The sequence below is a fragment of the Drosophila pseudoobscura genome, chromosome X, assembly GCF_009870125.1.
Source record: "Drosophila pseudoobscura strain MV-25-SWS-2005 chromosome X, UCI_Dpse_MV25, whole genome shotgun sequence".
Classification (NCBI taxonomy): Eukaryota; Metazoa; Arthropoda; class Insecta; order Diptera; family Drosophilidae; genus Drosophila; species Drosophila pseudoobscura.
The window spans coordinates 55,874,681-55,898,506 of NC_046683.1; the positions used below are offsets into that span (position 1 = coordinate 55,874,681).

Consider the following 23,826-nt stretch of genomic DNA (forward strand, 5'->3'; position numbering starts at 1 on the left):
TCTCTCTAGTGTTTATTTGTTGAACAATCGAGTATTTTTGTCTACTTCCAATAACTTTTCACTTTTACTATTTCTATATAAATACATATATGTATTGTATGTATACCTCCTACCTACCTACCTATAAATGTTTACTTTCTATATACCTATTTAATATACATATATTTAATCGTATATATACATACATGTATGTGTGTGTGTGCGTAGATGTGCAGATACCTAGAAATTGCATTTTATTTGAATAATTTTTGGTGTTTGCTTGTTTTGTTCTCCACGAAACGTTTATTTACAGGGACCACTAATTCCTGCGGCATTTACAAATGGATACCATTAAAAGGTGGCGCCGACAACCGCAATGACAGCAGCAGCAGCAGCAACACCAACAGCTACAACAACAACAAGAGAAACAAGAGCAACACAAGCAACTGCAACTTTAGCAACAATGTCAGACACACACAGATATGAGCATCCAGAGATACAGATACACACCACGAAGAGATGAACGCAGGAGTAAATGTATCTGTAATGCTGCAGCAACAACAACAACAACAGCAACAAGAAAAATAATTTAAAATTATATATATATACATATATACCACAGATATGTATATATGTATCCCCGTATATATACATATATATAAATCAAATAAAATACATATTACACGTGTATTACCACATTGCAAAGCGAAACAAAAATCCGTAACGACAACAGCAACAGCAACTGCAAGAGCAACAAACAATAAACCAAACACACTCACACTCACACATATTATAATTAATTAATTAATTAACGTATATACATATGCGTATGGAGAAAAGCCCAGATCCCCGTACACCCACACCCACACCCACACCCACATATATATGTATATAGATTTATATATATATATATGTATATGAACATATATATATATACCAAAAAAAAAACAAAATGAAAGAAAGATGAGAAAAAAACTATGAGCGTATGCAAACAAAAAAGAATTAATTTTAATTTAACAACCACACTACTTACAACAAGAACAACTGCAGCAGCAGCAGCATCAGCATCAGCAGCAGCAGCGCAGTGTCGTGCCCCCGAAAGATGCAACGTGTGCAGCAAAAATCGTTTAAAATGCAAATTAAACGGGAGAGTGGCATCATGGCGGCAAGGCGGCATGGCGGCATGGCGGCGGGCCAAGGGGGCGTGACTGCGGCTGCACACACAGCGAAAATTGGAGGAGGCGCGGATGATGACAACAACGCTGTTGTGGCAGCCACACACTTTTAAGTAATGAGAAATCAACAAAAAGTAAAAAATACGCAAAAAAAAAATACATCGTATATACATACGAAAAAAGATCGGGGGAAACTAATAAAAAAACGATAAAAGTTGAAAAACAAAATTGAGTAAATTGAGAAAATTGAAAATGTTGCAATAATAGCGAAAATGTTATTATTTGATTGCGTATTATTAATGCAAATTATTATTATCATTATTATTGCTATTCTTAACGTATCTAAGTTGTAACTTTTAAAGTTAAAGTCAATATATAAACATATATATATACTCTATACATAATCGTATAAAGTAAACCGCAATATATACAAAGGAAATTAATTGAATCAAAAGAAAAGAAAACCAATGCTAACAATGCAGAAACCAGCAACAAATTAATGTACTATCAACACGATTACGATTACGATCACGATTACGATCACGATCACGATCACGATTACAATACCAATCGCAGTCGAAAGAGTGAAATGCTTCTTGCAAATGTTATAATCAGATTGGGTTCGACATTTGTCCTGATTTCACGATTCGGGCGGGCAGTCAAAAAAGTCAAAACAAATCAAATCAAAATTGTATTGTGCTGCAATTACGTATACATATATTTATGAATTTATGTTAAAGTACAACAAATCCTTTATTGGCCAAAGTAATTAACAAAAACAAACAAAAGAATTGAGAAGAGAAAGGAAAAAAAGTAAAACAAAAAAGAAATGAAAAGCAAATGTGAAATGTGAAAAGTCGAAGGCAATTTGTTATTATTGAAATATGTTGAAGTTCCCTTTTTATTGTCATTATTTTCATGGAATGAAAGGCCTTTGTGTTCGTGCACAAAGTGTGTCACACTGAAAGCGAAAAGGCGAAATGGCGAAAAAGCGAACACACACAAAATGCTAATTAAACACTGTGGATAGTTAGACAAATATGTTAAAGCATTAATTATGACAATGAAAGCGAAGCGGAGAGTCATTTCTGCAGCTCGAGGCGTACATAAATCAATTTTTTTTGCGAAAACCAAACAAAAAATTAAAAATGAACAAAGAACACAGAACACAGAAAAAAGTGGAAGACAAACCAATAACTCCCTAAATATCTAAGAAACACACAAACAATTTTCGAGATGCAAAACACACATAAAAAAAAAAAAGATAAAGATAAAGATAAAGTTAGAGATACAGAAGATACAGAAGACACTGAAAGACACACACACAGATCTTACTGATAAATCAAAAAGAAGGAAAAAAACTTAAACAAATTACTTGGTAAGTGCATATGCAAATATAACAATGAACTATTATACATACAACACATATAGTACGATTAAGTAAATAAAATATTTATAAAACAAACGCGCAAAATCGCAAATGTTTGAACATTTAACTAAATCTATATATATATATATATATACATATATATATGTATCTGTAAACAAGCATATTTGTAAGAGAAAGAAAGAACGGATCAGAAAGGGCAAGACGGGCTAGAGAGGAGGAGACGAGAGGAGGACGATGAAATGCAGGCCACGTTATGTGCAATTAATTTTTTTTTCTAGTCGCTCCGTCCGGCAGCGAATCACTCGGACATGGAATGTACTAGATATACGAGTATTTGATATGCAATCGGGGGGCATAATAGAAAAATATATTTATATACAACTATATGGAGTATTAAATTATTGGAAAAGCAAACCAAACCAAACAAAAAAAAACCACAAAAACCGCAAAAAAAAAAACCTATCAGATAGATAAGTAAACGACATTTGTTACACACACAGCAAGTGGGGGAAAATTAGATTGAACAAAAACCAAGAAAACCAAACAAAAACGCTAGAAGGGAAAAACAAAGAAAAAACAAAGAAAGAAAAAAAGAAAAAAAAACCAACAAAAAATCGAAATAGCTGAGAGATAGAAATACATATTCTATAATTGACAGAACAACAATACGATGCGCTTTTTCTCTCTGTCTGTCAGTCTGAGATTTTTTGCATTAGGCGACGGGAAAAAGCTGAAAAACTAAAACTAAAACTAAAATAAAAACAGAAACAGAAACAGCCACAAAGCAGAAAAGCAGTAAAGCAGTAAAGCAGGAAAGCAGAAAAACATAAAAACAAATTGAGGAATAGAAATAAAAGTAAGAAAAAACGAAAGCAAAAGCGAAAGCAAAAGCAAATGCCGAAACAGTGAAAATGTTCCTTTCATAACTTTTTTGCCAAATTGTCAAACCAACGCTCTCCAGGACTTTGCCTGTCAAGTCTCGGACCAACAACAAACCTACATACAATACCGTACATACATACATACAATACATATATATAGCCTCAAGAGGGGCGGAACGCGAGAACAGAAACCAAAACCAAAACAGAAACAGAAACCACACATACTTATACGATATTGTATGCCTAGTTATAAAGAAAACAGAAAACGAACAGGACGCGAACAGGACCGCAGGAAAGCGCAGAAACAGAAACAGAAACAGAAATTACATTTAGCGTTTAGAAGAGTGTTGATCGCCAACAAAGCAACAAAAAACGGGAGAGATGTTGCAACCGCAATTCCCCAAAACGAAAATTCAAAAATATGAGAAGTCCTCTTGGAAATTTCCGAAATTTCTTCGAGCGTATATTCTCCCTGCCGTTGTGCATGACCCGCCGGGAACAATCCCGAATAATCTACACATTTATGTATTGTATAATCAAAAAACAAAACAAAACCAAGAATACAAGAAAACCAGTGAAAAGAAATGTAAGGGAATGAAATGAATATTTGAAGCAGAAAAGACAGAATTCTTCAATTTTAGATAGACAAAAGATCAGGCCACATTGCCAGTCGCGGGCATATCGGGAGGAGAGTTTGAATGGGTGGTGTTTTACGAGTGTCATCGAGAAGGGTATGACACGGCGAGGTTTACTTTAGCGCAGATTCCGCTGAGCACTCAGCAGGTCAGGGGGTCACTTGAAAGTATTCCAATGCTGCAGCTTCGCCCCTGCGACGGCAGATATTTTAACGAGGAGAGGAAGCGAGTGAGGTGAAGGCAGCGAGAAGGGCAAAAATGTTATATTTGCATAAAATATATATATATATATATTAAACCTACTTCTAAGGCATATACATATATATACACATATAAATATATATATAAATAAATATATTTTTAAGACATGTTCTAAAAGCAATAATTCAAAAAACCGAAAAAGATTGAGGAAAACTGGAGACGAGACGTGACGGGACGAGACGAACAAGCCGCGAAGTTAAACAAACCCCAAAAGGAATACATAAAATATACACCAATATATAAATATACATAAAAATATATATACACTTACACGTAAAGAAATATATATATAGATATATATATATATATACATATATATATATAAATGTATTAAAGTAAAGGATTGATTGTAAGGCGCGGAGAACTCACACAGAATCAATGAATGCACAACAGATGGTGTGCACTGTTGATCGATCTTCGATCTTTGATCTTTGATCCTTCGACTGTACTGTCGTACGAGCAGTCTGACTCGAATCTTGATTTTTGGAGGCAGCTGTGCCCAAAATTACATCTTTGTAGCGCCGCTGGCAACTTTTGTACTCGTATTATTTGTGAGACAGGTGTAGGTCGACCGGACAACCGGAACTGGATTTCTGAATCCAGATCTGTATCTGAATCTGAATCTGAATCGCAGAAATAGTTCTGGGCGTGTCCCGTGTCCGCTTAAGAGACAGCTTTAAGTGTAACGTTGAATTTTCTCTAGCATTTCCCTGTTAACGTTCGTTACGAGTAGTGCAAATGCTTTATCCCATCCCTGATTTGTAGTTGTAGTGCTCTATTGTTAAAGAACTTCATCAGCAGCTACTATACCAGATGGCAGATCGCAGATCGCCGATCACAAGACATCCAGCATCTATACGTACGAGTAGATACATATATTAACTATTGGTATACCGGATCAACTTCAACAACAAGCAATGCGTCCTTGTAACAAAATCAATTTCAGTCAATTAGAAAATGTTACACCAACCAAACAAAGCACAGAGAGCAACATAAAGACAACAACAACAACAAAAACAACAACAGCAGCAACAAAAACATAAATATAAACACAAACAACAAACAAGAAGAACATTTTTTAGAAATAAAACAAAACAATGAAAAGACAAAAAAGAAGAAACAGTTTTCATTATTTTTTTACTGAGGCGCCGTCGGAGGAGGACGAGAACAAAGGCGACAGAGGAGCGACGACACTCGACGGCGCAGGCGCAAAAGCTTTAAATTGAACAAAAATAATTAAATAAATAAATAACAAGAACAAACATAAACATAAACATAAAGATAAAGACAAAGACAAAGAGGAACATTGATAAAAGTCAAAAAAGTCTCATTTTATATAGGGAACGAAGAGCGAATATTGAATAATGAATAATGGATAATGGATAATGCAGAAGAAAGAGCGAACAATTGTGTGTATAAAGAGTACGCCGTAAAAAAATTTTTTTTTTAAATAATGTACCCATACTTTAAGCTAAATAAATACATACATACATATATGCAGTTTTCAGTCAAAATGTCAATTGGTGGTTAAAGCCGGGAAAGCAAAGCAAACCAAAAACAAAACCAAAACCAAAACCAAAAGCAAAACCAAACACGCGGCACTAACAGACATAAGGTATAATGTAAAATATTTATAAAGTGGAGGCAAACATTAAAATATAGATTGAAACTGAAGACACGACACTGAAGATGAGAAGAAGTTACGTAGCTACCATATACGAATTGCTTTCCGTTTTTCTCTTATTATTGACTTAAAAACATATCAGTTCTAATTATGTGTATGAGTATGCCACACCATCAACAAATACGATACAGTTACAATTACAATTACGATTACGATAACGCTAACGATAACGATAACGATTACGACTACGACTACGATAATGAAATACAATTTAACTAATGTCTAGGCGCTAACGATCGAAGAATCTTTCTTTTAACCGAACCACAACACAAACAAAACAAGGAGACAGACAGACACTTGAACGTTGAAGCCTCGCTGAGGAGCGCATAGCTCTCTATGCGCCCTAAGGGCTCTTGGGAGGCGGGAAATCGCAAGATCGCAAGATCGAAAGATCGATATCTTCGATATCATACAGCATACAACCATACACATTGTGGGCCTTCTACACTTTGACGTGCTTTTATATGATAGCAATCTTATACTTACACAGGACATTTCTATCCGCAGTTTTTTTGTTTTTTTTTTATAGACTTACATATGTACATACACCACAGACACCAAGACACACACCGCGCACACACACACACACCCACACACACTACACGCGACAGAAGAACACGGCATATACATGTATGTACGATGAAGAGTACTTACATACAAAAGAACCTTCATACGAACGATCACTTGACTATTTTTGCTATAAGTAAGAAATTCCCCCCAGGAATGTGTCAGTTCGATGTGGCAGAACTCCTGCTGACAAACACCTTTACTATATTGACAATATCTCTTATATATTTTACACTATACTATATGGAAAATTATATATTAATATATACAACAAAATGAAGGAAAGAAGAAAACCAAAAACCAAAACAAAAACAAAAACAAAATGAACAAGTACGAGAATGAGTACGAGTAATACATAAACGAAGACAAGGCGAAGGCGAAGGAGAAGGAGAAGGGGAAGAAGGCGAACGTTAAAATTGTATTTACATGAAATGCGTAAAGTAATGCGTAACCAAGCAAAATGAAATCATTTTAATACTTTATACACATATAAAAGTCAAAGGAAGTCTTTTGAGAAAGATAAAGATAAAGATAAAGAGTTAGAGAAGGAGTTAGAGAAAGTCGTGAAAGGAGCGGATCAGGAGACGCAATTCGATATTCGTATGAAACTACAAGGCATTCGACAACACGAAGATGATGATGCAAATACATTTATAAAGTGCCCCGAAGCAGGGCCCCCCAGTTTGTAAGTATTCTACCTATGTAAGTAAAGTAATTAAGGAGCACAGGACGAGAATCAATTAAACTTACATACAACATACCGTATGGCTATACTGTCTACAGAGCCACGAGCTCGAACAACTTTCAGTGCGAATACTTTAAAACACACAACCAAATGAAATGATATGATATGATATATGATATGATATATGAGAATTTTAGCGAGTAAGTCCCAGACGGACACATTGAGATGATGGGTTAATGGGTTGATGGTGGATAAACGATGGTGGATGTTGAATATTGGATATTGGATATTGAATTTGGGATGTTGGATGCGAGATTCGAAATGTTGGGGCGCAGGACGCGAGATGCGGGACGCGGGAGGCAATGCCAATATGTGTATATAAGGTCTATACATATATATAACATAAACTGGTACAGTACTACACTTACAGCAAACTATACAAGGTAAAAATATAATAATTAAACAACCAGAAACCGCAACAAGCAAACGGAAGTAGAAGCAGAAACGGAAACGGAAACGTAAACGGAAACGGAAGGATGTGGACGGATAATGATGATGATGATGATGATGACACATACACATAAATAGAAGCATAACATGAATTTAATAAACAATTTTTTTCATTTCTATTAAGAAATCCGGTAACGAATTTGTATATTTACTACTACAGACCGAAAAGAAGAGGCATAAAAACCTTCATAGGACACCCGCTGTCCCGTATATACATATAAAACAAAATGATATATATATATATATATACATATATATATATATTATATACATAGTTATATAACCAAGAACAACAAATAAACATATAGTTAAATTCAATAATGTTAAGCCTTCGATGAACCGAACAGAACAAACAAACTGGCGGATACGCATGCTGGTGGTTAAAGAAATTCAATTATTAATAAGGACCCTCGAGCATCAGAGCCGATCAGAGCAGAACTATGCGGCCACCACCACCACCACCACCACCACAACCACCAACATCCCAGCCACAACATCAGCCACATCTACACACCATCTACATTTATTAACAGATGACACCACACATACACGCCAAAGAAGGAAAGGGAGGAACCCACTCGGACGGCAGCGAAATTGCATAAGTTTTTAGCAAACACCCGAACGAACGAAAACCACACCATACCACACCACACCACACCACACCTCACCGCATCTCACCCACATAGAGATCCAGCAGTACACACTACTTACATACATATATGCAGGGTAAAGAAATGACAAGAATCACTTTGTTCACCATGTGCCACGTACGCGGATTGGGTGGGATGGGCGCGTTAGGTGCGAGGCGAGAGAGGGAAGGCAAGAGAGGTAAGAGGAGAGACAGAGAAAGAGCAGGTTAGGATCGGCCGAACAGCAATCGCATATGGAACCACACTCCCACACACACACACACACAAAAACAGAAAACATAAACAGAAAACTAAAACATGATTTTAAACAGAATGAAATTAAATAATGGCATAGAGTTAAGCTATGGAACATAAGTTTAAAAAACAACGGCAAAGAAACGCTCTAGAGCAACAAAAAAATAAAACAACAACCAACAAAAAAACAAAAAACCAAGACAAACAAATATATATATATATATATGAAATAAAAATTATAATGAAATAACTGAGAAATAAATAAATTAATTCATAATGATAAATAAACAAATATGAACATTGTTCAAAAACATAAGAGATCATGTGTATTCATTTGGGGTGGGGTGTGGAGATCTGCGATTATACTTGGGGAGTTTGAAATTTCCAGAAATTTCCCACAAAGAAGACTCGCACAGAAATAACAAACAATAACCAGTTTATTGACCTCAAGCGGGGGGGCAGTACATTACATAAAAATCAACCTTCAATATCAAACATCCCGAGCAAGACGTTGAAAGTAACTTAATCATAAACAACAGCAAAAAAAAAAGAAGATACCACTACACAGTAAGCAACATTATCCGAGGGATCTAGAAATCTCAGCTGGACTTCTTGGGCTGCTGCTGCCTGGCCTGTTGCTTCTGGTCCCACCATCGGGCATACCATTTGGCACTACGCTCGGCGCTGGCGTCGGCATCAAACAGTGGCATGTAGTCCATGTGTATCGCGGCGCGCAATCGGTTGTACATCAGCATGGAGGACGTGTAGGAGGCGATGGCCCGGGGAGAGTAGTGCAAGCGGTATTTTGTGTAGGGATAGGCGATGCGCACCACAACCTCCAGCAGGAAGGCCAGGAAGAAGAACAGGAAATGGGGCACATACCACCAGCTGGTCTTCACCTTGAACCGCTCGCCGAGCAGGGCCATCTTCTGGATGAAGCGGGAGACGTCGTTGATGCCCGTGTCGTCGGTGACGAACACTGGCAGGCCATTGACCGCCTTGCTGGACACCTTCAGGGCCTTGTAGGCACAGAGGTGGCCCCAGGCCACGTTGCCGGCGTATACCAGCTGCTGTTTGCCCCCGACTCCGGCAATGCGCGGGAATACCCAGCCACGCGTCGACAGATACTCAAAGGTATTCGTAACAAAGTGGGAGTCACACTCCCCGTAGGTCAGCGGGGCACGGATGGCACAGGTGGCCAAGTAATCTGCCAGAGAGTTTTAAATGAATGACGCTCCACGACAGCTAAGACAGCAAGCCAAGACTCACCCTGCTGGTTCTGGAGTGGGGCTCCGTTGGAGTTGAGTACGATGTTCTCGCCCCGCAGCTTGCTCGAGGCGTATCCTGCAATCAGGAACTGGCTGTCCTGTTCCCAGAGCGAGGCCCCGTCCAAGGTGGGTGTGTCCGTCTTGGATTCCGTTGAATTAATGACGGCCGAGAAGGTGCTGCGGCCCTTGAAGGGCACAAAGCACACGGACGTGCAGCTGGTGTAGACCAACCGCTTCACATTATTCTGGATGCACAGGTCCACAATGGCCAGGGTGCCTGGGATAGATTGGTTGATTGTGGTTGATTGGAGATGGCACTCTCAAGCGGACTCTCACTTACCCTTCACATTCACACGGTCCAGCTCCTCGTAGTTGGGGGGATACTCGATCTTCACTGAGGCCGCGCAGTGGAAGACCCCATCCACTCCGGCGAAGACAGGGCCGAGGCTTTCGCGATCGACGCCAATGTCGCCCACAAATGTGCGCAGTATGGACGTTTCCGGATGGCCGATGTTGTTCTTGTAGGGCACAATGTCCAGCGAACGGACTTCCCTGATGCCCAGCTCCTTGCGTCGCTCCAGCAGCTGCTTAATGAGGTGCTGACCCAGAAATCCGCTGCCGCCAGTTACGAGGACCACGTCGCCGGCACCGCCACTGCCACTGTTACTGCTATTGCTGCTGCTCATTGCTGCTGGTTTGGTCTCGTCTGATAGTTAATGGGAACTGGTTGGGATCGCAAGTAATAAGTGCTGCAATTAGACCGAATGCAAGTTAAATTTGTGTGAAGTTTCCGTCAGAATAGCTTTAATTGATGCACCATGAGACGCGTCTGTCGCAAGTGGTCGACATTGTCATAAACCTGGGCATATAAGCCATTTAAACCAGCTCATCACGGCCTTCTTCGAGGGTCAGCAAAGCTTGTTTCGGAATGACTAGGCGGGTTTTCGAATGCTCGTCTTACGTGACGCTCTGCTACCGGGATAGCAAAGGTGATATACGAGTATTGCTCGCTCGCATAATTATTTCATGCTCTGTCTGCCGGACTACTCTCATTATCATGGGGGGAAAATTGGATTTATTCGGCATCTACTTTTACGACATGCAAGATGCATATCATCACTTTTCCTCTAACGTTAATTTTGAGCTTTCGATTTCCTCTTTGTGTGTTACTCGGCCACGGTCAACATTTTTATGTGATTTGTTTAGCAGCACAGCAGCACGGCAGTCCAAAGGCCAGCAACTTCTTTTGTGCAGACTCCAATGAAACACTCGCGGCAGAAAGCCAGCAGCAACATCGAACAAATGCGCTAATGCTGACGCTGGGCTGGCTGGGCTGGCTCCGGCTCCGGCTCTGCGGTTACAACACATGCAGCACAATAATTACTACGAACTGGTTTCCATGTCTATTTCGACATGCAAACGTCAAAGCACTTGATCTAGGCACTTGGACTATTATTGCAAGTACAGAAGTCCATTGAGAACGGCAACATACTAACAATCCACAGGTTGAAGTACCATTAAACCAACTCCAAAATCGGAGATTCCGCTTACCACGAGATAATATGCCTTATAAAAGTAACAATCCAAACGGTCTGCTTGCCGACTTTGAAATGTCTGATGGCCGAAAACAGACTCTCAGCCAGCCACAGCCAGAGCCAGATCCGCAGGTGGGCTTTCATGAGCTTTCGATAGGTAGCGCCGCTCTCCTATCGATCGCTAGTGTCGATCGATGGGCGCGCACCAGGTAACAGTTTGAAAATGCTGGTAAAATGTAATTTTTATTCAACAACAATTAAATGGGTGTGGACAGTAAGTACGCTTAATGTTACATAAATAGTTGTCTTCATTTTGTTTTCCCCAGGCATCGTGGGGTGTGCATAGGCAATTGCAATGTTCAATAAGTACAGTTATAATTGTTTTCGTTGCGTTTCTCTCTTTACAAACTCTTCAGGTTACAAACATTAGGGTAAACGAGAAGTAAAAGGCCGTCGATACAAATGACTTTGGATTACGAGTTAGGATTAGAGTTTAGGATTAGGTGCACTTAACCATTAACAACAGATATACAACAGGTATACGGAATACGGTTACGTTTACGATTACAAATACGAATACAAAACGGTGTTTAGTACAATTAAAAATTCTGTTCACATTTCGGTTTGGTTTATTACAGCAATATCATGTAAATGCCAATGTAAATGTAAGTTCATATATGCAATATATGCTATATGCGGCTGTATATAGTTGTAGATAAGTAACTCCCTCTTAAGTACTGTACGACTGGACTGTATTGACTGCACTGCTGGCATTGATTACATTGCGCGGGCAAACATAAATAGTGGGATACGGGGTAAATTAACATTAGATTACAGATTACAGATTACACATATGAATAGACTATAATTATCTATCAATTTCAATAGTTAAATATACAAAAAAAAAACACATCTCAGTTTTCATTTATCATTCTAATGCTATTTAGATGCATTTTGATGCATAATTGGAGTGACGTGAAGCGATGAATTCTGAACTCAACTCAAATTCCATGGTATGGTAATAGTTATAGTTATAGTAATAGTAATAGTATTATAACATGAATGCTGATTGTGTACATTAAACTAGCTGTATGTTGTCGTGTATATGTGTATATAGAAGTATATATGTATGTATGCTTTCAAGTATATGTATATAGTACGCATAGCTATTATGGGCGTGCCGTTTCCAGTAGCAACATTTCAACTAACATTATTTACTTTGCTATTACACGTACGATTCTTTATTAGCTATTATTGTTGTTATTGTTTTTTGTCGCCATTCCACAGTTTTCGGGTAGGGTATCTAGGGTATCCTTCCAGCCTGCTATCCTGTCTGCCAGCCTGAAATTCAGTACGACAATGCCGAGGGCGACCGGGAGCCGACTGTGAAATCTTTATACACCGAAAACACAGAAATCTGCGGAAGAGTAGAAATTTCAAATTAGAAATACACAAATAACTCATGTTCCTATGTCCATATCCATATCCATTTTCATCGCATGCCATCCCCTCAATTTGCCATAGTTGCCAATCTTCATATGGGCCACTTTAATTGCCGACTTGCGTCACAGTCAAGAACAGAACTGCAGCACGGCCCTGGCAGGCGGCCAACAACTAAATAAAACTTGGCAGCATCTTGTGGGTGCCGAAAATGGCACACCATGTGCTCTACTGTGCTCTACTGGGTCGGGAGATGACGATGACGATGCCAATGAGTTATCAGTTCAAGAGCAAACGTCCTTATCAGAGCAAAGTAATTCCCAAAATGAAGTAATTGATGTGCTTATCCGTATCTTTCATTCTAGGGGATCTCCCCAGCGGAACACTTTACCTTGTCTTTTAATTGCTGGCACAGTTTCTGGCCATTCATCAGCAGCAGCAGCACATCGTTAAGCCATTGTACAGAGGCCTCGGCCTGCCGGGAGTCGAACCGCATCGTGCCCTGGTTGTTAAGCAGCTGATAGACCGCAATGATGAGCTTGTGGCTTTGCAAATAGAAGCTGACCGCCAGATCCTCGGGGAGGTTGGGCACCAGCGACTTCATGTTGCGCCCCTTGATGAGCTCGTCGATCGGCTTCTTCTTAGGCACCAGCAGACTATTGCGGCCCCGCTGCAACGCATCCAGAATGTTGCCTATCACATGCAGTACTTCATCGGAGGTTCTGGCGTGTGTAGCATGAGGAAATGAGTATTAATAACCTCGCATCTCGAAAACAATGTCGAATGTGACTCACTTGAAGTGATAAGAGTCATCAACGTCGTCAATGTGATTGATTGCTGTCTGTAGATGATTAGCGGCATCCTGAACCTGCTGCAGCTTCCATGGCGAGTCTTGTGTGATTGAGGTACGTTGCGTTTGGCTTGGAGCTTTGCACAGCTTAAAGCTAATATCCTGCAAGCACACACGATTAGTCATACATAGATACATCGTATCGTGATAAACTAAACTTACCGCCTGTGTTATGGCATCGCCCGTTAGGGTTAGGACCGCCTTCAGCTGATCGGGCGACACGGTGAGTATGAACTTTTCAGTCTTCTTTCCCTCATTTTCGTAGAGCGGCACAGGAAATCGATGCGCACACTCCTCCAGTGGGGCACAGGTGCGATGGGTCGGTTTGGAATGGGTGCGAGATTAGCTATCTCTCGGAGTTGTTGCTTTGCATAGTACTTACCACCAGAATGGTTCGCAGTTGTTTCAATATCGCGTGTACTTCTTGCCGCAGCACCCATTCGAATTCAATTTGCTGCGGCGGGAATGTTTGCATATTTGTTTGTGGGTTTGTTCGTATGTTTTGCGATAGCGCCAGAGTCATACAACAGAACAGAGAACAACACAGCACCCAACCACCGCCACAGAAATAGGTCGTAGTCGTCCCACCAGACAATGGCACGTTCCGTGAACAAATCAATAGTCAGCATTTGGAGGGTTGCGAGGGAACGAAGGAAAAGCAGACATAGAATCGATCAATAATCAATAAGTTTCTATAGGGGCACGCACAATGATTAACCCGATTAATTGCACTACATTTCGGCAACGGCACTCGGTCCGTCCGTCAGTCCGTCCGTCCGTCCGTCTCGTCGATCGTTGTCATGGTTTTTTAATTTACGTACCAGATTCAGGGCCTCCTCCCGCTCCGTGTCCACGAGCATTTTCATTGCGCTCTTCGGCTTTTTCCGCGCTGGGATGTATCTGCGTTTGTTCTCAGCAACGCCAGCAATTTGTATTGTGAGCGCTGTAAATTTTGTTATTATTTTAGTTGTTGTTGTTTAATTAAAATACTGAAAGCGCTAGTGTTGATAAGCGTGCGAAACTGAGTGGGAGCACTTTGGCTGCCTAACCAGCTATTTTATAGCTAGTTTTATTGCTAAACAATTTAAAAATTTCAATCAGCTGGAAATCGTGATTTTTTGACTATGCGTGTGTGTTCTAGATAACGAGCGAATATTATTATTAGCAAATATAATTTTAAAAATCGTTCTAAACATTTAACTTTTCAAGAACGTCAGATCTGCTATAAAATAGCTGATTTGGCAACCATGGTGGAAGCACTGCAATGTCGCTGTTAAATGTGCGTGCTGTTAACGCACTGAAATGTCACCGATGGGCTGCTGCAAACTGACTGCTGTGACACTCGGTTGTGACTGTTTGAAATTCAAAAATTTGTACTTACGTTTACGGATTGGCGGGGGCGTTGTCAGCATAGCCGTCTCCGGCACCGTGTTCAGGACATGTTGGTGGTACCCGCTGCCACTGCGCTGGCGGTGGAGCGGCTGGAACGACCAATTCGTTGTGGGGCTGAAAAAAACAAGTAGAGAGCGCAGAAGACCACGTACTGTTATTATTTAAAATTATTTCGATTTGTTTGCGTTGGCGAATTGAGTTTGCGTTAGATTTCGGCTTGATTTGATTCAAACTCCGGTGCTAATTGGCACACGGCAGCTGTTGTTGTATTTGTTGTGTGACTCACGTCACACGGCGTCCTACAGCTTTCTGCGCTGACGTCGACGTCTGGTTTCCGCCGAACAACTGCAGAATTTACCCGATTACCCGATTCGAACGAACTGCATTCGCAAGCGCATGCATATATGCATATATGCATATACGGCGGGGTTCCCATCGAATCGGATCCACTCCGCTGCACTCCGCGCCGAGCGGAGACGAGACGGGACGGGTCCGATCGGATTGCATTGAATCACTCGCTTCGCGGCTGCAGCGCGTGTCAGCACTCTTTCAGACATGGCAAGAATTACAAAATCAACTGCCTGCCCAAAAAACAAAAAATAACAGCTTATCGAGCCACCAAATGCTGGCCAACACACACATGCACACTCACTCAATCACTCACTCGCTCGCACTGATACACGCACAAATTTACAACAGCCAAGCCGTTTATCAGGTCCATTTTTGTTTTATAATTTATTTGATAAGCCAATGTCAAGAAAAATGAAAAGGCCACAAACAAGAGTATCGCATCGGATTGACTGGGGCTTTTAAAGCATTTATGCCATCATAAATTTTATAGGCACGACCGTTCCGGCGGTGGCGGCGGCTGCTTTTAGCACGTTCACATTCTTTTTGGCCAAAACAAACAGAACAGAGTTGTTATTATATAAATAACGGTGGGCACTGGAGCACTTTCTTTTACCTCTGCGGCATTTTGGATGGATGACTGGACGGATGGTGATCCCCTTGTACTCCTGCTGCTCTGCTGATGAAGATACTCGTACTGCTGCTTCTTTATCAATTGCAAACACTTGTGGCGCGTACTACGTACATACAAACATACAAACATACATATACATATGTATATATATCACGAGACAATGTCAAAGGCACGGCGGGGTGTTGGTGCTGTTGGTGGTGCTGGTTGGTGCTGTTGTTCGGGAAAATTTGTGGCCCCTTTGGGTTTTGTTCCGTTTGGTTGGTAGTAGAAGAAGAGGTAGGAGGTAGAAGCAGAAGCAGAAGCACAAGCACAAGCGGTACGTACGCTCTACGCTGAGCGCTCAATGGCAGCGGAGCCGATGGCAGCAGCAACGGCAACGGCAACGGCAACGGCAACAGCAACGATAGCGACAAGAGCAGCGGCAACAATGACGGCTGACGGCGGACGGCGGCGTCCGAGGCCAATGCTCGTTTGTAGACTTGTAGAGTTAACGTGGTTAAAAGTTGTGGAAGCTTTCGGCAGCTTTCTTCAGCTGCTGCTCAACAGCTCGACGGTTGCTTGGCGGCTGGCGGTTGGCGGTTGGCGGTTGGCGGACTGTGGCTTTGGGCTAGCGGCTGCAAGAAGTGGACAGACAACAGGTTGGTGGTTTGTTGTTATAGCATAACACTTTATTTTTTGCATACACAGCATACCGTTGTTGCTGCTCTTTTAGTATAAAAAAGTAGTACAAAAGTTCTATTTCTACTAGTATTTGGCATTATTTTGTTGGATTTGTTTGCACCTCCGACCGAAACACAAGATAATACAGGGTAGGAGCGGGGGGGTGAAACAAGTGTGCAAATATAAACAGTCAAACGTGTGCCCAACAGGTGTATAGGTGTGTTTTGGACGCGGGTGTGTGTAAGTGTGTGTGTCTGGGCCTGTGTATGTGTATGTGTTGGTGGGCGTGGATGTGGGCGTGGTCGTGGTCGTGGGCAAAAGACGCAGTGCGTCTATTTACTCGCCGGTCATCATCTCCATGAATTCTGTAAATTAAACAAAATGACAGACATTAAACCGATGCCAGAGGCGCATATAACAACCGCTATATGCATTTAAAAATAAATACTCGAATTCCATAAACACGAGAGTGGAATATAATGAAACGGAGGCGAGAAATGTGTATGGAAATGGTGTGCCACTCGGACGGCGAAATCGAATTTGTATGTCGCGCCTAAAAATAGCCAGCGATATGCTCCATGAGAGATGTGATCAAGTTGTCATAATCGAGCGATCTCAAGATCACCACCAGCACCGCCAGCATCGGCAGCGCCATCATCATTTTCATCCTCAGCTGGCCCCAATGATCAGAATCGAATTTATGATCGCCAGATTGTGTGGGTGGTTGGCTGTGTTGGGTGAATGGGTGTGGATGTGGGTGTGGGTGTATATATGCATGGGGTGGGGCAGCGAAACGCAAGCCACTAGAATGAATGAAAATACTGTGTGGAGGCCGCGACTCACCGTCGAAATCCACTGTACCGGAACCATCACTATCGATCTCCTCAATCATCATGTTGAGTTCCTGATCGGTCAGCTGATCGTCGAGCTCCTTCAGGATCTCCTTCAGGCAGGTGGTGGGGATGAAGCCGTTGCCCTGCTTGTCGTACAGGCGGAAGGCCTCACGCAGCTCCTTCTGCATGGCCTCAGCATCCTCCTCCACAATGAATTTGGCAGCCAGCTGCACGAACTCACCGAATTCCAAGCGACCAGACTCTACAAAAGTCAAACAGATTCATATATGTATAATTAGCTGCCGAAACTGCTGGAAACTGCCGGAGCCGAGTCGAAAATACAGCTAATGATCGGGCGCAAGTTTACGATGATAATAAATCACTGACACCGACTAAGTGAAATTTGATCATCAATACTGGCCAGGCGATAATGAATCATATTTTCACTCATATTTTCTGAACTTTAGATCACTTACTGTCCTCATCGACCTCCTCGATCAGTTCCTCCAAGATCTTCTTGTCGAAGGGCTGACCTACAAATTAATCAAATGGGACAATGTTAGGTGTTAAGGTGACATCACAGGACTCCCAATCGCCAATTCCGCACTTACCCATCAGACGGAGGATATCAGCAACCATTTCAGTGGGAATGGAACCCGACTTCTGGTGATCGAAGCTGTTGAATGCCTTCTGGAGCACGGCAATCTGCTCGGGGGTAAGATCTTCATCCTGGTTCAATCAAAAAAAAAAAAAAACACACTCAATTAATATCCCATTGAGGCGAAACGATTTGGTGGGGCCTTACGACGCTGCTCATGTTGGTGCTGTTTGCTTTCTGTTTAAAGTTCGATCCGTATCTGATCTGATCACAATCTCACGAGCCGATCTCCGTGGAATCTTCGTACCTACTACGACGCTGCGCGGATGCGTTTTCCAAAATATAGCACAGAAAGAACATCGGGATCGCCTATCTGAACTTGCCACATACAGAAACCCGAACACGAACACGATCCCCGAACGTCCGATCGTTGGCGTATACATACATACATATGTAGCGCTTTCCACGCCGATGCCTGTATTTTATTGTTTTTTAGAAATAACTGTAAATGCGCTATCGGAAAAAGCCGAAATAAAACGCCTAGAGCAGATCCCAGCGTGCTCGTGGACAAAGGAGAGGGCGACGCCCGACTGGGAGCCGTATAGTGGTTTTCCATGGATAGAGATCGCAGATGGAGTGGGAAGCGAAAGAGCCGGAGAAGACGCCGCAGAAGCTGCATATGTGTTCTAGCCAGCTATAATGCGATGCGTTGCGTGTTCTGTCCATGGAATCAGATAAACAAACACACACAAACATGCACGGATCCGTCTCCAACCTGTGGAGAAAATAACACTCGAGCATGATGCTCGCTGCCTTGAGCATAGGTATTCCCAGGTATTCCACGGTAGCTTCTGAGCAATTCTTAGGTGCGCTTGCTGGCCAACATGCCAGTCCAGAACACATGGGGCATGAAGTGGGTGAAATCCATGCCCCGAATAGTCAGAACTTCGGCTACGTCACTGCCTGGTTTCCCCACAATCTCGCGTCTGGTCTGGCTTGTCCTATTTTCCACAAATATATGTAGACATAAAATGTATCCCTTGCCATATGCTCTAAATAAATTTCAGACTATGCGGAAACTCTTCAGATCTGATCGTAGATGCGTCGGATCTGCATCAAAATCTCAATACTTTATGTATCCGGTACTCGAAGATTTTATTTCAACTGTTCTCTTGATTCCTACGATCTCATCTTGTAATGAACATGACACATCCAGATGCACCACCATGACACCGCCGTTCAACGACCCGAGCTCAGCGGAGGACGATCTCTCCTGGATGTTCTCCTTTCGCTTGCCACCATTGGGATGACGGAGATCAGCAGACTGTGCCCCACTTGAGGGCCAGCTGGAATGACATCCAGGTCAAACGAGCTCACGTACAGCATGTGCAGCACCTACTCCTTCGCACCCTGATTTGAAATCATCAAAATGGTTATATGGATCTGTAGATTACTCTTTTGTGTTGGAAGTGGATGTGTGTAACAGTCAGAAGGAAACGTTTCCGACCCCATACAGTATATATATTCTTGACCACCGTCAATAGCCGAACCGATAAAGCTATGTCCGTCCGAATTTTTTGACTCCTAGCTCTCAGAGACTCCTGTGATTTGAATCAAGTTGTTTCAAAATTTTGCCATGCCTTTTCGCCTCCACAAAGGACGAAAATAGCATCAACAATTTTGAATATACGAGAAAACTAAAAACGCAGAATCATAAAGAATGACCATAATAGTTCTAATAATATCCAAAAACTGAAAGAATCAAAACACCAAATACTTGGTTTATAAATATCGTCGAAGCCGGTCCCTCCCTTTTCGGTCTTCCTTTTTTGTTCTGCTCGTCCCAGGTCTCGGTGGCCGTGTCAATGAGGAATTTTGTCAACTCAACTCGATGACACCATCACCACCCGCGTTCATCCAGATCCAACAGCTAGCGGCTAACGTAGCAATTTGGTTGGGACTCCCACCGTCCCAGCAGCATCAGGAGCACACGACTGGCAAGACCGTCTTTCGTCGTCATCGCCGCCACCTATAATCATCTGCTTGTGAACCGCCATCTCATTTGGCCCAGAAGAACCGATTCTTCTGCCTGTTTCTTTTCCCGCCAACTGGCAACAGACTGTTTTTTGTATATGAAAACACTGAATTCTGTGCTATAAGGCGCCATGAATGCAGTTGCTAGAGTGCTGTTAAGGCACATAGTGTGCTGTTGGGCGCAACATGTATTATTAAGCTTATCCTCCAATGAAATTAACTGAAATAGACAAAAACCAATATTATTAAAATTGTGCTGCTTGTAGAAATGGGTATTTGATATTTTAGCTCTACGTGCATTATTTTATTCTACATGGAAATATTGTGGAATTTTACCAATTGTTGATAGCCAGCTTTGATAGTTTCATACAAGCTAGCTTTGACAGCCGCCGTCTTATAGATTCTTAGCGCCCAGCTTATAGTCTCACAGCAGTCAGCTTGTCTTTCTTTGCGTTTTTCGTTTCTTGATTTAAGCTTTCATTTAATCCTAAATCATATTAAATACGAACTAAGTATCATACTATTTTAACGCTTCTTTTCAGCTGATCATGAATTCATTTATTTATGTGCGATCATCAGAACTATCGTAGGAGATCCATCATTGATCCCTGATAAAATTTTCTTGGTGAACTAGGTCATTGGCTCTGTAGCGAAAAAAATTATCGAAAGTGCCATGTAAAGATGACAGTAAAACAGACGTAAGAGATTCTAATGGTAATATTTTTTTTATTATTTTCAGCCATTTAATCTACAAAGGTAGACTTCGTGGGAGTTTCCTAACACCATGAAAACACCATCGATGTTCTCCTGACATATGTATATCCAGCAGAGTGTTTATGGCCTTAAGTTAAAAAATGACTTACCCAGTGATACAATTGGTTTAAGGTATTTATTTGAAGAATTATATGTATAGTTTTACCATATCCCTCAGCCATCATTTTTTACGCGCATAATTTGGATTTTATACCCGAAGTGGAGGTGGATGTGTGCAACACCAAGAAGAAAGCGTTTGCGACCCTATATGGTACATACATACATAGTATATTCTTGATCAGCATCATCAAACCGAGTGGATACTATAAGAGGTAGAGAAACCATTAGCTGGAAAGAGGTTACAATATCTGCAAAAATTACAATTAGAACATAACTAACATAAAAAAAGAAAAATTAAATAAAAATTTTTCCTTTTGCAACACGTATAGCATGAGCTTCGCAACTTTTTTCGCCGGAATGAGGCAGGCATGGCTGAATTGCATATCATGGTACGGCACCCGACAAAATGGGGTGCCGCACAATGCACCCTCCACTCTCGCAGCTGTTGGCTCACGCACACACACAAAGCTACAACAAAAAACAATATGCGAACAGGTGCACAGAAAGCAAAGAAAGATGTCGCGCAGCTAGAGGGAAAATTCGATACGAAATAACTGTAAACAAACAAAACGTCCCTTTGCTTGTTGTTTTTGGGGAGGTTCTGCTTATGCGTAGAATGTACATACGCATACATACATACAGATGTACATACCCAGCGGACCAAAAAACGATAGTAAAACGAAACTTACATAAAATGTTCGCGAACGGACTAAGAAATGATACAAATCCGAGAGCGATGACTGAAGTCTCGCTAAATGTTCACAGATGAACTCTGAAAAGAGCATTTAGCGGATGAGGATTTCCCAAACACCCAGCAGTCATGTAAGAACATTTTTTTATATTGTCCAACTCAATATTTAACAACTATTTCTAATTATAGCTATCTTAGGCAAAGTAAATAAGATGTATACAAAAAATGTACCTTATTTTAAATAAAGTTCATCGCAAGACAGCGGAAATTGTGGCTCTTCGCTTAGAAATTTCAGATACCAAGTCAAAGCTTTGTGAAACCCTTATGAACCATTCCAGATAATCGACTAACGGGACAGCTTTGAACAGAGTTTGCTGGAAGAGCGGGACTTTAAAAATGGGGTAAGTATTTTGCATGAAAATCACGAGATAAATTTTACTAATTTACTTACTTTACTTACTACTACTATTCTGTACAGATCTCAGAGCTTTAGATGTCCAGCGAGGAAGCGTTCGACCAATGGATTCGTAGCTCTTCGCACCATCTTTCTTGCGGACAAGGTCGCACGACAGTGTTCTTGGCGTGGCACAGAGGCCAGGAAATGTATTAGGGGCTTGCGCGTTGCCCTAGCAATCCGTAGTAAATATTATTTTAAAAGTGTGCACAATCGCAATTGCCATATCGCTTACGAAGATTTTGTCCACTGGGTAGTATGAATTTGGAGGGGTGTGTGTGTGCTTGCAAAGGCTTTTTCGCCGTTAGCGGGGCTTACAGCATCCATCCCTTGCTTTCTATGGGGCAGGAACGACGACCAACATACCATCGCTGTATATGTATATACATGCGTGCTCCCTTCTCTCTCTCCCTCACCCTCTCCTGTGTATCTCTCTCCCCAATAACAATGAAAGTGCGATTGCCTGCCATAAAAATGTCTATTAAGCTGTCAAGTTTTGACACTCATAAAACCATCAAACAAGTCAAACGAACAGGTTCACAGCAAAATGTGTACGTTGAACGGATGTCAACATTTTTCGGTTCATCCTGGCGGCTTTCTGCCGCCTGCACACACAGATGGAGGCACACTCACTTGGAGGTTGTGTGTCGTAGGCCTTTCATATTTTGTCCCGTCCCCAAATGCCGGGAGACATATTTATGGGAAGTAGCACGCTAGGACACCCTGTGCGAACTGATTGTTAGGAGAGAGCAGGACAGGAAGTTTGTTGAAGGGAGGAATTCATTATACGATTTTTAGTCCCAAACTTGTGATGGCGTAAAGGGGCCCCGACAGACCCCCATCCTCATCCTAAATAAATTCGCCGCCATGTGGTTGCAATTCTACTGCATTGCATGAAAACAAAAATTTGGTTTTTCTTATTTTATTTTTTATTTATTTATGAACTACTGGTGCATAAGTGGAGATGATTGGAGAGTTAATCAATTGGCAGGACTCTCCCGTTCACGAAAAGACATGCCACGCCCCGATCGCCTGCCGGATAGCTGAGATATAGCATACAGAAAAAACCAGTATTTGCATAATGCGGAAATCCCCATCTTCGGAAGGCTATATCTCAGGCCAATAGGACCAGATCGGCGAAGGACCTTGTCTCCCAGGATCGTGAGGACCCAGCCTGTCGATTGGCATCAAAATCTCGACCACGAAAATGAGACCGATTTTTGGCAAATTTAATGATGTAACCATCATGATTTTTTGCGAAAATCGTGATGGAATGGATATCCTTTTTTCTGGTGCCAATCGGTTGGCAGGACTCTCCCGGTCACGGAATGACATGCCACGCCCCGATCGCCTGCCGTATAGCAGAGATATAGCTTGCAGAAAAAACCAGTATTTGCATGATGCGGAAATCTACATCTTCGGAAGGCTATATCTCAGGCAAATAGGGCCAGTTCGGCAAAGGACCTACATATGTACCTTCCCAGGACAGTGGGGATTAACCCTTTCGATTAGCACCAGCAGGACAGAAGCGCACCACTTGCAAGATCTGAACCTAACAAGCCATC

The 23,826-nt window shown here is 41.6% G+C and overlaps 4 protein-coding genes and 2 long non-coding RNA genes across 14 annotated transcripts in view; 2 read left to right on the top strand and 4 right to left on the bottom strand.

Annotated features, from left to right (window-relative positions):
• The window catches only part of Rbp6 (RNA-binding protein 6), a 191,368-nt gene extending 190,834 nt beyond the window's left edge, over positions 1-534 (top strand). For all 3 annotated transcript variants that reach the window (XM_033384870.1, XM_033384872.1, XM_033384875.1), the window contains one exon: positions 293-534. In XM_033384870.1, the coding sequence (XP_033240761.1) occupies positions 293-334 (42 nt within the window). In that variant the 3' untranslated portion in view covers positions 335-534. The remainder of the gene's footprint in view (positions 1-292) is intronic.
• Positions 535-9,070: 8,536 nt separating this feature from the next.
• On the bottom strand, positions 9,071-11,577 carry LOC4813984 (3 beta-hydroxysteroid dehydrogenase/Delta 5-->4-isomerase). Its single transcript, XM_001354103.4, has 4 exons — positions 11,471-11,577; positions 10,260-10,668; positions 9,921-10,196; positions 9,071-9,858 (listed from the first exon to the last, which is right to left on the bottom strand). The coding sequence occupies exons 2-4, from the start codon at positions 10,603-10,605 to the stop codon at positions 9,251-9,253; spliced, it is 1,230 nt and encodes a 409-aa protein (XP_001354139.3). The 5' UTR covers positions 10,606-10,668; positions 11,471-11,577; the 3' UTR covers positions 9,071-9,250.
• A 244-nt stretch (positions 11,578-11,821) lies between these two features.
• rogdi (rogdi atypical leucine zipper) lies at positions 11,822-16,235 on the bottom strand. Its single transcript, XM_033384876.1, has 8 exons — positions 16,101-16,235; positions 15,126-15,250; positions 14,566-14,687; positions 14,127-14,198; positions 13,907-14,038; positions 13,689-13,846; positions 13,286-13,616; positions 11,822-12,871 (listed from the first exon to the last, which is right to left on the bottom strand). The coding sequence occupies exons 1-8, from the start codon at positions 16,109-16,111 to the stop codon at positions 12,803-12,805; spliced, it is 1,020 nt and encodes a 339-aa protein (XP_033240767.1). The 5' UTR covers positions 16,112-16,235; the 3' UTR covers positions 11,822-12,802.
• A 451-nt stretch (positions 16,236-16,686) lies between these two features.
• Positions 16,687-22,736, top strand: LOC26533086 (uncharacterized). Of its 5 annotated transcripts, none has more exons than XR_004470596.1 (6): positions 16,687-16,756; positions 20,983-21,128; positions 21,175-21,328; positions 21,446-21,938; positions 21,997-22,208; positions 22,286-22,736. It is a non-coding gene; the product is annotated as an uncharacterized lncRNA (long non-coding RNA). The 5 variants fall into 5 exon arrangements; XR_004470595.1 differs by having other exon boundaries at positions 21,217-21,328; XR_001453254.2 differs by having other exon boundaries at positions 20,983-21,328.
• On the bottom strand, positions 16,936-18,569 carry TpnC73F (Troponin C at 73F). Its single transcript, XM_002135219.3, has 5 exons — positions 18,417-18,569; positions 18,223-18,340; positions 18,088-18,144; positions 17,622-17,873; positions 16,936-17,143 (listed from the first exon to the last, which is right to left on the bottom strand). Exons 1-5 carry the CDS (start codon positions 18,426-18,428, stop codon positions 17,115-17,117), a joined length of 468 nt encoding a protein of 155 aa, XP_002135255.1. The 5' UTR covers positions 18,429-18,569; the 3' UTR covers positions 16,936-17,114.
• LOC26532213 (uncharacterized) lies at positions 19,933-22,633 on the bottom strand. 3 transcript variants are annotated; one of them, XR_004470593.1, is made up of 6 exons: positions 22,497-22,633; positions 22,259-22,433; positions 22,039-22,181; positions 21,107-21,319; positions 20,580-20,887; positions 19,933-20,463 (listed from the first exon to the last, which is right to left on the bottom strand). It is a non-coding gene; the product is annotated as an uncharacterized lncRNA (long non-coding RNA). The 3 variants fall into 3 exon arrangements; XR_004470592.1 differs by having other exon boundaries at positions 21,107-21,364; positions 22,039-22,195; XR_004470591.1 differs by having other exon boundaries at positions 20,009-20,463; positions 22,039-22,195.
• Positions 22,737-23,826: the final 1,090 nt, after the last annotated feature.